Genomic DNA, 15,809 nt, shown 5'->3' on the forward strand with positions numbered 1-15,809 from the left:
ATATAACAAGACAGTAGAAAGATTGTGTCTATACATTAAACAAAAAAAAAGTAAAATACTCATCCAGAAGCAGCTCATAATCTCGATCTGTCCTGCAGAAGCTGAGAAATAGCCTGGAATCTGAATTATATACACTCCCATGTTTGGTAGATATTAAACAACGATGGTTTATGTCGTGTTTGTCCTAAAATATAACCCTTTTATAAGTAGTCCACGCGAATAAAGTCATAGGTAAAAATTAGTGAATTATAATTTATGTATACACATATGAAATATTTGAAGGTGCAAAAGTGCACACAGTGTATATAACACAAAAATATAAAAATGATACAAATTCTTATTTAAACCTCATTCTTTTAGGTCAGGTATAGTTTTTAGATATATCACAAAGTATAATATAATAGTAATAATAATAATAGTGCCATATATCAATATATAAATTGCAATATATATATACGTATATGAAATACTGAACTAACCCCAGTAAGTATATAAATACCAACACATAAAAGTATATATAATATAATATAATAAACAATAAATAATATATAAATAATAATGCATGAAAGAATAGAATATGTCATTTATTTCTCTTCTTTTCTCTTTACCGCGTGAAGTGCATAATTTATCGCTGTTGAGGCCCTCCACGACCACTCTCTTTTCAAAGGATTGTAAAATAGTCCATGAATCAATTTTGTCTTGCAACCACCTAAAAAAGGGTCAAAGCTTTAATTGATAGAAATTTATAAAACAAACCCCCTTAATATTATCAATGAAAGATAATATACATGTTTCTAATATGGACTGCATTTCGGCAGGAGTGACAAATTTATTCCAATCATGGGTGCCCTTTGGTATTAGCTTTAAAATATGTTCAGCTGTGATTATGCCTCCAAGCCATGAAGATAATGTTTTATTAAAAGTTGTAAGAAATATTGATCCTCCAGATTTTAAAGTACTTACACAGCACTGTGAAAAGCACAAAAGTATAGTCATATATACATAATCTTACTCATATTATATTAACTTTTTCTTCTTTATAGAAAAAAGTTATACCTTTAAAAACAAATCCTTATTATTTACATGTTCTATAATTTCTGAAGCAACAACAGCATCGAATACTCCTTTATTAATCAATGCAAAATCTTCAATAGTTGTCTGAACATAGTTTAATTTTCCATCTAAACTAGGATCCAAAACAGCATGTCCTTTTGCAACCGTTATTAACTCTGAAGAAACATCAATCCCAGTCACGTTTGCTCCTGTTCTAGCTAAAGATTCCGAATATAATCCTCCACCGCAACCAACATCCAATATTTTAATCCCTTCTAATGGCAAATGAGGACATTTTATTTTGAATCCAGTATTTGCTAGACCATCTCGAACAAATTGTACTCTAAGAGGATTTAACGAATGCAAAGCATGCATTTCACCATTAGTATCCCACCATCTACTGCTCATTTTAGAATGAAACTCTACTGTTGCAGGATCAACTGTTGATCTTTTTACTAGATCACATTTTTTTAACTGTTCGGTATGTTCAGATAACCTGAAGTTATGAATCAATGTTTGAATTGTAATGAATCATGAAAAAATATTAATGAACAATGAACTTTTGTTTTAATATACATATCAAAAATATCAAACATAATTTAGTTACCGGTTTCGAAAAGTAGAGCCGGTGGATATCAGCCGTAAAGGTGTAACTTTTGTGGTTCTCATGTTCGATATTCTATAAAAATCATAATAAAGAATTTTGAGAGTACGAGGTAACTTTGAAGACATGTAGAAACAAATGAAGTGTAGAAGAGTGAACAACTTAACTACAAACTCGTTCCAGTGAAAATGTACAAAATGACAACATAGCCACATGTACGTTTACTTATAATCAAAACATTACACGCGCCATCTATGAGTTACTGTTAAAACTAGAGTTAGTTATAGGCGAAAACAAAAAGGGAGTTTAGTGTCACCGGTCCACTATTGCACACGACATTTATCCCTCTCCCCTCCCCCTCCCTCTCATCCCACCCCTCCCCAAAGTTACACAGCACCCAAAAAGTAGACTACCGAAGCGTCCTGTTTTGCGACCAAGTTTTCAGGACAGAAAAAACAACTAAAAACAAAATCACATAAAAGCTTCGCTCCCCAGCAGCTTAAATCCAAAGAATATATTAAAACACAAAAAATGTAAAACGCCGACACATAACATAGCATGGCTATGTCGTACCATCGCGTATCGGTACTTTTGCCTAACACATCTTATCAAAATTTATAGTTTATTGTGAATACCCAAATGTATTAAAATGTATCTTGGTCTAATAAACGTTATTTAAATAAATAGCACACGACATTTATATACTTGAAAATTACCACTTGATTGAAAGACTTTTTTCGACTTTTTTCAAGTCCACCCAAATGTTTGAGTTGCCCGATACCAAACGGTTCAAAAGATTCTCTCTCTCTTTTCAGCTCTTTCCGACTTGAGCCAGACCGCTCGACATTTTCTAAACATGCCGAGATAGCACCAGGTTATAATATATTGTTTAAACAAATGGATTTTTAAAAAATTTGCTTATACAATCATATTCCTCGCTCAAAAAAGACCATCCATTGACATCATTTCTCCATTTGATAGTTTTTGAAATATTTTAGAAAGTATTTTAAATATCTTTTTAGTTATGCGAATAACTTCTAATGAATTTGGAGCGTCCTGCTGCATCTTGCTTTCTTATTTTTCATTCTTGTATTCGACGTACATATTTATAACAGAACGATTAAAATCAAATTTATATGTAATCAGTCAATTTGCAGAAAATGATCATTAAGAACGAAAAATATCGAATGAAGTGAAAAAGAGGTCATGATACCTGTAAAAATGCAAATAGTGACATTGTATAATGATTATTTTTCAAATATGCAGGATCATTGGTAACTGGTGGTACAAGCGGAAAGGGGGTGATTCTACGCGAAAAAAGAAGTCGAAAATATAGAATAAAAATTTTTCGTTTCAGGCTTTGTTTTCGAGAAAATCGACTTTGAATTTTCGCTCGGTACGCGTGCACTTTATCACGTCTCGTTATAACGGATCTCACTGTAGATCGTTGTCTCGATGGAAAAATTAAAAAAAAAATTTTTATTCTATATTTTCGACTTCTTTTTTCGTGTAGAATCTCCCCCTTTCCGCTTGTACCATCAGTTACCAATGACCCTGCATAAACGCTGCGCGATTGTGACCAGTGACATCAAACTCCTTTTGTATTCTCACCTATAACTCACACTAGTTCTAGCAGCAACAATCATAGATGGGGCATATAATGTTTTGATTGCGTAGTATGTGTACATGTGACTATGTTGCCATTTTCCATAGAGTTCCGAATTGCGTTGTTACACTTGTATTACATATCTTATCACGTTGACATATAATTTTTCAACAATTAGCTATCGACGATAATGGTAGCAGTAACGACCATAATTTTCATTTATTTTTAATCAATGTCGAATATTGCGTCATTGGAAAAAATATTGAATATTGTGGCGTTGCGATATCAATAGTTATACAAAGAACATGTTTGAAGAAATTACAGGAATGTTTTATTTCAAAAAAAAAAATAACACACAGAAGAAGAAAAACTAGTTAAAAAAATTAAAGATAATTTTATTGTTAGAACTATCTTAATTGTTTTAGACCTTTTTGTATGCAGTAGCTCACGAATATATCTGAACCTGCATTGAACCTTCTCAAAAAACTATATAACCTTTTAGATTAAATGATTAAATGATAAAGATTTGTGTGTAAGTTATTTATAAATACATATAGTATAATATATATATTATACATTATTGCATTATATATGTTATAAATATTATACTATATATTACTTACATAATATAATTTGTAATATATATTATAAGATATTTTAATTGTAATCTTCAATCATTGATCTTCAATTGCATTAGATATTATTCGAATCTGGAGTAGATACAAGCTTTTTTCATTAGACAGACATTGATTTCTAATTAAATTCATGCGTTTGCTTATATTACAAACTGATTAATTAAAAAGATTATTGATTATTTAGTGAATACCATTAAGTTTCAAAAAATAAATTGGACAATATGTAAATAAACCGATTGTACATCTTATTGAACCATTAAATATCTTGAAATCATTATCTTATCATGATATCTAATACTCTTGATATAGTATCTATATTTATAATTAAAATAACACATTATTTGTTATCTCAATTGATTTCCGTTAAAGTCAATAACTTTATGTATGATCGAAGATGTTTGTTCTATAATCAAGGTAAACGTAAAAACAGTAAGTTTCTAATCAAACACATATCTTAATTATCAACACTTCATAATACATGTATAAAATAAAATAATACATCAAACATTCCACGTAGACATAAAATCTTATCAAAATTGAAATATATTCATGCATTGCATATTCATGCAGCCTCCTTTCATAAATCAACAAATTTTTTTTATGCAATTCTTCGCCGTAACAAATTTGTCGTATAAAAAGGTAATAAAATATATTACAAAATACGTAGAAGATTTTTCCAGCAAAACCCATTATAGCCATTATTTAAATCTATTATATTTTTATTTTCAATTAAATAAAATAATTTTTTGAAGGCCGAATATTGAGATATAGTTCTTTTATCCGCTACGACAATTAACTTATGCTTTGCTCTAGTTATAGCCACAGTTAATCGCCGGTGGTCCCCTAGTACTTCTAAATCCTATGTTTAAAAAATATTAATTAGACCATTATTTTTAACTTATATAAATTTATTAAACTTAAATATGTTACCTCTCTTATATCACTAAAGTTAGTTATACTTTTAGCACATGAATAAATTATGATCTCTTTATCGCGTCCTTGATATTGATCAACAGTATTTATCTCTATATCTTCTGCAACAATTTTTTTCAATAAACTAACATGCGCTCTAAATGGCGCAATAACGCCAATATTTTCAAGTTTCGCATTCACCTAAATATTAAAACAATTATTCCAATATAAATTTACTATAAAAGTGGCTAATTTAAATGTTATTCAATGTCACCTTTAAAAATGTTTTCACTAATTTAGACACTATAACAGCTTCCCAAATGTTTGAGTTTACTTCGTCGCTATCTAGATATCCTTTTTCACTTAAGTTATAGTTTTCTTTTAGTTTATTGGTACATCCCGTGTTTAATACGATTACGGAGTCACTTATGTCAGATGATAATGCTTTCTGTATCCATTCTTCTTCTTTTGTTAAAACCTGAAATATAATCTTATTAGCTTACGAATATAACATTGAAGGGTGTTTTATTTATTACATTTACTTCTTTGGATGGTGTAACGAAAGTAGCATTCTCTATAGAAGTATCACCTGCTTCTAACATGTCATTATATGTAAGCTTATTTGCTAAGTACATTATACTTTTATTCATTCTATACTGTTTTGTTAGCTTAATAGTATTGTTTTCATTATCCAATCGAGCAAATAAGGATTCATCTGCACCAAGTTTTCTGTGAAAAGAAGATTATTACAATTTTATAATGAATAAGGAGCATAAAAATATTTTCTTTGTAATCATCATGTGTACATGTATTTATGCGGATTTATATTTTTATTGAATGCAACTAAAAGAAAGAGCCTAAGCAGAGATTTTTTTTTATGCATTTCTACATCTTTAAATGTCTCATAAATGCATAAAAATTCGAAGCCTAATTATAATGTAATACATTCAAAAGTATTTTGATACCTGGCTAATTTGTTCTTAATAATTGGGGGCAATTGATCAGGATCTCCTACAAGAATAAATTTCTTTGCACTGTATAAAGGACGTAATACAGTTGGTTGCAACACCTGCGTGCTTTCATCCACGATACATACGTCAAACGTACGTCTGCCAAGAAGTGCATGATGGGCTCCGTAACAAGTTACACCGATAATATTCTGTAGAATTATAAAGATAGGTAATAAAATTAATTACAATAGGAATCACCATATCTCTAGTGCTATATGAATACCTCTAATGCTGCAAAAAGAAAAATTCTTTTTTAAATAAAATTATTTACAAAATACTACCCCTGGGTAAATTTTAAAACTTTTTCCTATTACCATAATCCTAGAGGTATTCAGGATGATAATTTTATTATAGAAAATATCATGTTTAGAAATAGTTCATACTTTACTAGAATACACCGTCTCTAAGCTACTCGGTGTATTACAATTTGCTGTAGCATACGCTTCACTTTTATGTCTTAAAGATGGATGGGTCGATGATCCTAATCTCAGAAAGTCAATATTCTTGTGTAACAGTTTCAATAAAATATTGTCTACAGCACTGTTTGTATGTGAAGTAATTAACACAGAATGCCCTAGTTTATGCAGAACTTCTACTAGAGCAACTAGTGTCTGCGTTTTTCCTGTACCTGGCATTCCCTTAATTAAAAGATATTCTTTCGCGGATATTGCCATTAAAACTGCTCTTTGCTGAATTTTATTTAAATTTTGTAATATCCTTGCACTTGCCTTTATGATCGGATATGGCAAACCTTTTTCAAAACATGCTGGTTTCCTGATAAAAAGACAAATTCAACAAGAAAAGATATAAAGATTTATAAAAAGATATAAATATGAAAATTCTACGAACTTGTCTATCACAATATCTCGTAATTTCTCGCAAATTTCACTGTCACTCATTAAACCTCCTACGTTCGCAAGATTGCCGGAAAATAAGCTGGAAGACGAGTACTTATCTATGTGGAAAAATTCGTTTATATTGTACTTGGTAACATCTCTGAAATCAAATAGAAGATCATAATTCAACACAATGTTCAACAAAAAAACTTTCTTTTTTATGTACCTTTCTAATATTAACGTAATAGAATCTTCTTTTCTTTGTGTTATAAATCCTGCAGATAAATTTATCCTTGTATTTGTGCTGACTAAAACATATTCGTTATCTGAAAATTCCATATATGGAATATTAATATTTGAGAATTGTGTGTCGAGATTTGAGCGAACAAAAGTATGTCTGTATTTTGTATCGCAATCAGTAACTTTTCCTATCACTTTCAAATTACATATACAAGTTTTCTTTGCTTCCCTGAAGAAATGGAGTAATCAATTTAATTAAAAAGATCAATATAATTTTATAAAAATGACCATGCGCCTTTTTACCTTTTTTCTGGACTTAATGTCCATAGATATCTCGTTACATTATTACTCGACTGTGAACTTTCTTCCATCTGTAATAAAGAAATCCAATGCAACACATAATCGATATGACTAGGTTTGTATTTATCCAAGATTTTTTTCCCTAACTCCACTAGTGGGTTTGTCTCAGATAACTGTATACTTGAATCTTTGCTCAAGTACATACAGCATAATGTATTGTAAGTACACTTTGAACAGGCATTATGATGATTAATTGGCTCTGGTAAATCCAACATCTGCAAATCTGATTTAGAAGTTAGATTCGTTAATTTCTCACTCGATTTGGGAACAAAATAACTAGCTAAGGAGTTTCTTAATAGTATCAAGTCTCTTTTTTCAGGATGACTACTATTAATCTCTTGTATATTATTCTCCCTGTAATAGAATGTATCGGTATTATAACTAATTATAACTAATTTAGTAAAACTTTAATATGCTCTGGTAAGTTAATGAGTTACCTAAGATAAAGTAAAAGACCTGTATCCGTGTCTTGACCTGTAAGACTCATCATCATGATGTAAAGAATAACTTGCGCTCTGTGCTCCAAAGAAAATGAAGGCTTCCCTGTCTTAATTTCGAGCGGCATAATTTTTTGTTTGCAATTTACTTTAACTTCTGCACTAATATCTATCTTTCCTTTTAAACCTAATTTAGGCAGCCAAATATTCTCTTCTATGTCCCGAATTTGAGCGATTCTACCTTTGAAGTTATTCTTTATATTATTTATACCTTGCTGCGTTTTATCTAAAATTTTGAATATTTTCAATAAAAAATAATAAATCGTGTATTATACATTTTACCTACCTTTCAAATAATGTTGGATAAATTCTCGTATTTTTGGGACATATGGGAGAATTTGTTGCCTACAGGTCTCCAAAGATATCTTGGATGCATAAAGTAAACTGCATGTATCTGTGGTCTGCAATATGCTGTTCATTAACTTTGTAATATCGCTTACTTCACTAATGTTTTTTCTTATTGCCTGGAATATTAATACCACATTTATAAAATCCTAGAAGAATTCAGAAAGAATGTTAAATTACACTTACGGTTTGCAATAATTCATGCACTAAACTTCCAATAACCAGTGGTGTGGAATCTCCCATGAAAGGAGGCAGACTCTCCATCTTTCTAAACTTTTCACTTAAAACTGCCTTTCTTTTACAAAATAATGCACCAGATACTGTTGTCCCAGATATTAATGCATCTGGCTGAACAATAAGAAAGCCACTACTGTTATCTATAATCCATTGGTTGTTTTCTTTTCTAGCTTGAATAACAACAATGTCATCTTTTTGTACTTTAGCATCCTTCCTAAATTTCAATTCGAGGCATTGAATTAAATATTCTATTTTAAATGCACTATTGTAATTGTGCTACTTACCAGAAATCTGAACATCTAACAGTTGTATCAGATGTTCCAGAGTCTTCTTGGTTCACAGTTAACAATATGCTATTGTACTCCCTTTGTACATCAATAATTTTACATCTCTGCAAGGAATTAAAATTAATTTGGCTAGTATTTAAACACCATTCTTCCTCGAAACAATCTTTAAAATCATCTGTAAAAAATGACTCTATTTCCGAGTGAATTCCTTCATGCTTTTTATCACTAAACACAGATTGTTTCATATGATCTGTTTTGTTCTCTTTTATCAGATGGTTATCAGACTGAATCTCTTGTAACAGTGCTTCCTTTACCATTATTTGTTTTTTGTTTGATTTATACGTTGTGCTTATATATTCATTGGTACCTGTATTTTCCTTGCAATCATATTCTGTTATAAAAATGTCTTTAGATATAGTTTCATTTATAGCCATGTCAGTATTGTTATTTTTACCAGAGCTATTGAATATATCAATTACATTGTCTTTATTTCCAGTTGCAAGTCTTTGTTTTTTTGGAGTTTGATTTATGCTTTCTATGCTACATGCACCTGAAATAGTATCACATTTTGCAATTTTAACTCGTGTTGAATCTGTATCTTTTGAAATCTTTCTCTTTCTTGGCGTTTCACGATTTACGGCATTGATTTCAATTGTACTATTCACTGTACTGCTATTACTTATACCTTTTGTAAAATAAACTGATATTTTCTTCTGAGAAAGTTTTGTGCCATTATTTGAGTAGCTCTATGAAAAAAAAAATCACACTGATAAAACAAAGATATTCATGAATTTTACATGTTTAGCGACCAAAAAGCGAAATAGTAAAGAAAAATTGTTGGATAAAAGCTATATATTACTTTTGGTTTCGTTTACTGAAGGATAAATTTCAGGATGCAAAGATGCACTGAATGCATATAAAAATATTTAAAATATAGTACTTGCTATATTTAATATATTTATTTATTTTTATTGTTTATTACTTATTGTTATTATTATTTATTTGCATATATATCCATAAATATATATTACCTTAGCAGACTGACTTACTTTCTTCATTGTAAGTCTAATATTCAGATCTTTCTTTTTCAATGCAAGATTGTTCAGAAAGATCGAACTCAAATAATGGATAATCTGCTCTAAACTCTGTAATGTCATCCATCATCAATTCGCGCGCATTTTCTACTAGGGAATTAGGAATCATAGAATCATGCAATTACAAGAGGAGATATGGAAACGTATTCTATAGTGACTAGAGGAACTATACACATAGGGAATTTAGAAACATACTTTATTTCTGAAAGAAATATAACATAAAAATGAAAAATGATATTTGTTGTGCAGAATAAAGAAAATGTTTAATAATGAAAATACCTACTAATATTTCAATTTATAGTAAAATTTATGTATAACATTATGCATACTATCAGAATATATAACTATATAGTTGTAGTAGCTATATAGTAACTATATAGTTATACAGGGTGGTTAGTAACTGGTGGTACAAGCGGAAAGGGGGTGATTCTACGCGAAAAAAGAAGTCAAAAATATAGAATAAAAATTTTTCGTTTGAGGCTTTGTTTTCGAGAAAATCGACTTTGAATTTTCGATCGGTACGCGTACACTTTATCACGTCTCGTTATAACGGATCTCACTGTAGATCGTTGTCTCGATTGACGTTATGTTGATAAACACTTCCAATGTGACCGAAGTGTTTTCCTACCTATTAACTTACTATCCGACTTTTATCGCTATCCACTATCAGTACCTATTAGCCTACCACCATGTCTACATACAGCAATCGGGAATATACGGACATGATACTTTCGTTAGGTGTGTGTGGTGGTAACGCATCAGCCGCAGCTGATCATTACAGACACCGGTATCCCAATCGTCGACATCCTGACAGGCGTGTTATTCAAAGAGCAAAACGAACCCTCGGCGAATATGGTTCTTTTGAAAAACTTAGACGACATGGTGGTCGTCGACGACGCGTTAGTGTAAATGTTGAAGAGCAAATAGTAAAGGACGTTTTGGAACATCCTGACATAAGTGCAAGAAAACTTTCTTTGCGGTATAATCTTAGTTGCTTCACGATTCTTCGAATTCTACACGAAAACAACTTACATGCTTATCATGTCACCAGAGGGCTCATGCCTCATGATAAGATTTCGCGAAAGGCATTTTGTCATTGGTTGCTCCAACAGCATGCCAACGATGCGGAATTTCTGTTAAAAATTTTATGGACCGATGAAGCGAAATTTACAAGGGATGGCATGTTCAATGTCCATAACATGCATAATTGGCAAAATGAGAATCCTCACTCTATTCTTGAAACACATTTTCAAGTAAGATGGAACGTAAACGTCTGGGCTGGCATAATCGGACATCTAATTATTGGGCCATATTTTTTCGAAGGAAATGTAACGTCAGCAGCATATTTCGATTTCTTACAAAACAAACTACCGGAATTATTAGAAGATGTACCGCTGAGAACTAGAGGAAGTTTAATTTTTCAACAAGATGATGCACCGCCACATTTTAGTTGTCATGTGAGAGATTTTTTAAACCAACATTACCAAGGCTGGATTGGTCGTGCTGGAACAATAGCTTGGCCACCACGCTCTCCTGACTTAACTCCGCTTGACTTTTATTTATGGAGCCATATTAAATCAATTGTCTATTCTGAAGAAATCGCAAGTTGCGAGCAATTGAAAGAAAAGATTATTGTAGCCTTTCATACTTTAAAACAATCAAATACGTTAGAAAGTGTTCATAGAAATTTAATTAGAAGAGCAGAAGTATGTGTTCGGCAGAATGGGCAACATTTTCAGCAATTTTTGTAATAATAAACTTTATGATTACTTCATATTATTTCATTATGTATTCCTAATTTTCCGTTACGGCAAAAACAAACTTAAACTGCGATAATATCCATCAAGACAACGATCTACAGTGAGATCCGTTATAACGAGACATGATGAAGTGCACGCGTACCGAGCGAAAATTCAAAGTCGATTTTCTTGAAAACAAAGCCTGAAACGAAAAATTTTTATTCTATATTTTCGACTTCTTTTTTCGCGTAGAATCGCCCCCTTTCCGCTTGTACCATCAGTTACCAACCACCCTGTATAGCTGATACAGATATCATTATATTTGCATACATATTTGAAATTCAAATAATTAACTACATAATATGTAATTATATTTATGATGTGTAAAATAATACAAATTTAAATATAATCAGGAGAGGTAAATGAGACAACGTAATATAAATTTGGAGTAAATTCAGGCTTTCAATTTTAAGGTGCTGTAAAATAGAGACGAACTGTCAAAATTAATTTTTTAAGCCATCCGTGAAACGACCATATTACATGATCATGATTTATAATTAACGATTACCCGCCAACAATTAAAACACCACATGCTCAGTAATGCTGCTACGCTACCTACTGGTGAAAACTAAAAGTGAAGTCATTCAAGACGATTTACGCAATTTAAATAAGCTACACTGCAATTGTGAAATTGTTCAATATTTGTATACTATAATCTTGTTTAAATATTGTATTATGTATGTTATATATATTAATAAATATATTTTTCACCTTCTATTAAATAAAAGTCAGTATCGTACCCAGTAATCCCTAGCAATGTAGTTTGAAAATTACTTCTTTATGTATTAATATTGTTGTTTCTGAAACAATTATATTCATCTTTTGATATATGTATTTACATATGTCAAATGACCTAAAGACTATAACATTGGATGAATATCCACCTCTTATAGGTGATCGATTGAACTTTAATGTATATTATTAAATCTTTATTATTCGTAGTCTATAGGATCCTAACCTATTGAAAAAGGTGAATGAAGGATGAAAGTTAAATTAAATTTATTCGTTTATTTTATAAATAAATATTTCAATTACAATAGTGTAAAATATTATTCGCAATCGAAAACTCTGTTTAATAAGACGGAGATTAATTTTAAAAATTGGAAGGAAGAACTAGAGAGAACGATGCAAGTTCTCCCAAATTTTATCACAGTTGAAGAAGAAAAGTCATTAATGGAAGAAATTGATCCTTATGTGAGGAGACTAAAATATGAACAGTCGCATTGGGATGATGTTAGTATAATTAAATTGAACCATCACTATTTCTATGAAATTTTAATTGTACTTCCCTAAATTGATTATTATAGGCAATACATAATTATAGAGAAACGGAAAAAGGCAAATGGAACAATGAGAATGCAAAGATAATAAATAGAATTCGAGAGAAAGCATTTTCTAAAGATATGTCTCAGATTTCACTGATACATATTTTAGACTTAGCACCAGAAGGATGGATAAAGCCACATGTTGATAGCATTAGAGTATGTATTTTACTTTTTAATTTCCAACACAAGCAGAATTTACATAGATAGAATTCTTCTTCATAGTTCTGTGGAGAGATTATTACTGGTTTAAGTTTATTAACTGATAGCGTAATGAGACTAAAAATGGTTGATAATGTAACTTTATATAAAGATTTTCTATTGCCAAGAAGATCCCTATATATAATGAGGTAAGAGTAATGATTCCTTAATTATTTATATTATTTACATTATGTTATTATATATTATATTAATGCAACTCATGTATATTATTTATATTATGTACTTTTAATACATATATATTATCTGTTATCTTCGCTTTATAGTGGTGCAGCTAGATACAATTATAATCACGAAATTCTAAAAAATGAGGAATCTTTTTTTAAAGGACAACATATACTAAAAGGCAGACGTATTTCAGTAATATGTAGATGTCAACCACAACGTGATGCTTAGTACCATACAATTGTACATAACTGTTTCGGAAAGTTATATTGTACATATATAAAATATATTATTTAATACATTATAAATAAAAATGATTTAATAGAAAGTAAAAAAAAATATATATATATATTCTCTTAGACACGTGAAGTCAAAGATAAATATATACAAATGATCACGTGACGCTGCAATTATTGGTTAATGGTCGCTAGTATATTGTAATCTTCAGAAATGATTTTAATTAATATTTTAAAAAATGTTTTAATTGTGCGGCTGAACTTATGACATTTATTTAACCTGTAGTAAAATATGCTTAAGAGGATAATGTTTTGAAAAATAACTTTTTATTTTATATCACAGAATTTTAAACATGATGTAATTTCCCCTAGATTTTGATTACATGGTTTTGCTTATTTTCTCTCGCCAATCTCATTAGACTCTCTTTTATAATAAAACTAGATCACATTTTATAGTGAATTTCAAGGTTAAAAATCCAAATCATGAATGTTGATATACAGAAGTAATATGAATATTTTAAATCATGTTCTCGACGGAGATTAGAGACGCGTTAGCCACAACCGCCTCTATTTGCACGGTTTTACAATTTTTAGCCGGCGTGTAAGTAAAAATACAAGCCTTCAACAGACTTACTCTTATGAAGAAAATTTTAAAATATAGTTGTATAATTTATTGTCATAATCATGAACAATAAGGTCACAAATTATAATCATATAACTTCATAAAACTTTCTTTTGATAATGATAAGAAAAAAATCTAAAGGAATAAGCATTAATTCTCTTTTGTTGCACTCAACAAATTCTATTGTCTTACAATGAAATCAGAAAGTTACAAAAGTATGTTTTAGGCTAGTATGCAGAAAGATCATTAAAAATGGCAGTACAGGAAATAGTTCAATCTTGGCATTTGTAACATGTTATACATCGTAAGTGTTATACCTTTTTGATTTTAAAAACAATTTATTGCTAACAGATGTTAATTTGCCTTAATGATTGTTCATTTGATCCTCATATCATTGCTTAATTTATAAACATTTTAATGACTCTTAAACATTTACTTAACATTCATTATTGGAGTCAAGTTCTTGTATAAAATGTTACAGATGTGTCTTGTGGATGAGATATGGTATGCTTATTGGAGATCGATTTATATTGTTAGTGAATGTTTTTGGCTCCATACTCCAAGCATCTTATGTTTACATATTCATTTTGTATAGTGTACAAAAATTTAAACCAATAAAACAAATGATTGCAGCGACTTGCTTCCTTGGAGTTGTGTACTTTTATAGTTTTTATGAGGAAGACAGAGCATTAGCTGCAAAATATGTTGGTTTCCTTAGTTGCATATTAACAGTATTATTTTTTGCATCTCCATTAATGATGTTGGTAAGTCTCCCAATTTTTTCAGTTTGTAATAATTGCTTGGCTTGAAGAAGAGATAATGGAATAAAATATTTTTTAGGCACATGTGATAAGAGTTAAAAGTACAGAAAGTTTACCGTTTCCCATTATCATGGCTTCTTTAATAGTTTCTTGTCAGTGGTTTGCATACGGTTGCCTTCTTAATGATCGATTCATACAAATACCAAATTTCTTAGGCTGTGTATTATCTGCATTTCAACTTTGTTTCTTTTTAGTTTATCATAACAATCAATCTAATGAGACTTACCTGATATAATATTAGCAAATATATGTCACATATTATGTACTGTAAACAAATAAATATATTTTTTAATATATTAATCATAAATTAAAATACATGATTTGTACTCTCAAAGAGAAATATATTTTTGAAATAATTAGTCGACTTTTTAATTGAAAGGAAACACTACTTATTCTTCAAATTTGATTTCTTCCCGCTAAAAACTGCTGCTATGAGATTTCTCAAACACTTCTGTTGGCACTATAAAATTCCCTAAATATCAGAATAAGAACTAATAAATACACAATTTATAAAAATGCAACAATGGCATTAAATAATATCTTATTTCTAAAACCAAACAAAATACATAATAGATTTATAACAAAAACTATTTTCCATGTATTAAACCTACAAATTACTTTTCCTTTCTACTTCTAGTAAATCTATAAATTACTTTTCTTTTCTTAGTTTTTCAACATATATTAATTGATAATTCGAGCATATATCATTATATTTTTTACATTTTGTTAATATAAAAATATAAAATATTCAAAAACAAACAACTTCATAATGCTTAAAAACCACATTAGTGCTTCATTTGAACTCCGTATTAGTCATACATCTGTTCCAAATATACCAAAACAAATATTGTTTAACTGTTTCAAAATTACTACTCATATTCTAAAAAATCTTTCTCGCATTCTGCTGTT

The 15,809-nt window shown here is 29.9% G+C and overlaps 3 protein-coding genes and 1 long non-coding RNA gene across 11 annotated transcripts; 1 reads left to right on the forward strand and 3 right to left on the reverse strand.

Annotated features, from left to right (window-relative positions):
* Positions 1-379: 379 nt before the first annotated feature.
* Positions 380-1,974, reverse strand: Coq3 (ubiquinone biosynthesis protein COQ3, mitochondrial). The gene is made up of 4 exons (XM_069130414.1): positions 1,661-1,974; positions 1,057-1,549; positions 789-969; positions 380-709 (listed from the first exon to the last, which is right to left on the reverse strand). Exons 1-4 carry the CDS (start codon positions 1,870-1,872, stop codon positions 585-587), a joined length of 1,011 nt encoding a protein of 336 aa, XP_068986515.1. The 5' UTR covers positions 1,873-1,974; the 3' UTR covers positions 380-584.
* A 60-nt stretch (positions 1,975-2,034) lies between these two features.
* Positions 2,035-4,036, reverse strand: LOC138188525 (uncharacterized). Its single transcript, XR_011175522.1, has 3 exons — positions 3,269-4,036; positions 2,582-2,870; positions 2,035-2,507 (listed from the first exon to the last, which is right to left on the reverse strand). It is a non-coding gene; the product is annotated as an uncharacterized LOC138188525 (long non-coding RNA).
* A 33-nt stretch (positions 4,037-4,069) lies between these two features.
* Dna2 (DNA replication helicase/nuclease 2) lies at positions 4,070-9,891 on the reverse strand. 4 transcript variants are annotated; one of them, XM_069130409.1, is made up of 14 exons: positions 9,672-9,886; positions 8,620-9,368; positions 8,285-8,549; positions 8,040-8,217; positions 7,694-7,979; positions 7,200-7,610; positions 6,883-7,125; positions 6,670-6,816; positions 6,204-6,594; positions 5,776-5,969; positions 5,347-5,539; positions 5,085-5,288; positions 4,829-5,011; positions 4,070-4,757 (listed from the first exon to the last, which is right to left on the reverse strand). In XM_069130409.1, exons 1-14 carry the CDS (start codon positions 9,777-9,779, stop codon positions 4,551-4,553), a joined length of 3,759 nt encoding a protein of 1,252 aa, XP_068986510.1. In that variant the 5' UTR covers positions 9,780-9,886; the 3' UTR covers positions 4,070-4,550. The 4 variants fall into 4 exon arrangements, with proteins under 4 accessions (XP_068986510.1, XP_068986508.1, XP_068986509.1 ...); XM_069130407.1 differs by having other exon boundaries at positions 4,071-4,757; positions 9,654-9,883; XM_069130408.1 differs by having other exon boundaries at positions 4,073-4,757; positions 5,353-5,539; positions 9,654-9,877.
* Positions 9,892-12,261: 2,370 nt separating this feature from the next.
* slv (sugar transporter SWEET1) lies at positions 12,262-15,256 on the forward strand. Of its 5 annotated transcripts, XM_069130416.1 has the most exons (6): positions 12,262-12,748; positions 12,823-12,996; positions 13,063-13,187; positions 13,323-13,492; positions 13,582-14,058; positions 14,713-14,844. In XM_069130416.1, exons 1-4 carry the CDS (start codon positions 12,497-12,499, stop codon positions 13,450-13,452), a joined length of 681 nt encoding a protein of 226 aa, XP_068986517.1. In that variant the 5' UTR covers positions 12,262-12,496; the 3' UTR covers positions 13,453-13,492; positions 13,582-14,058; positions 14,713-14,844. The 5 variants fall into 5 exon arrangements, with proteins under 5 accessions (XP_068986517.1, XP_068986516.1, XP_068986519.1 ...); XM_069130415.1 differs by having other exon boundaries at positions 13,323-14,058; XM_069130418.1 differs by lacking the exon at positions 14,713-14,844 and adding an exon at positions 14,296-14,383 and having other exon boundaries at positions 13,323-14,058.
* Positions 15,257-15,809: the final 553 nt, after the last annotated feature.

This window comes from Bombus flavifrons, chromosome 16 (assembly GCF_040668555.2).
Source record: "Bombus flavifrons isolate JBK064 chromosome 16, iyBomFlav1_principal, whole genome shotgun sequence".
Lineage (NCBI taxonomy): Eukaryota > Metazoa > Arthropoda > Insecta > Hymenoptera > Apidae > Bombus > Bombus flavifrons.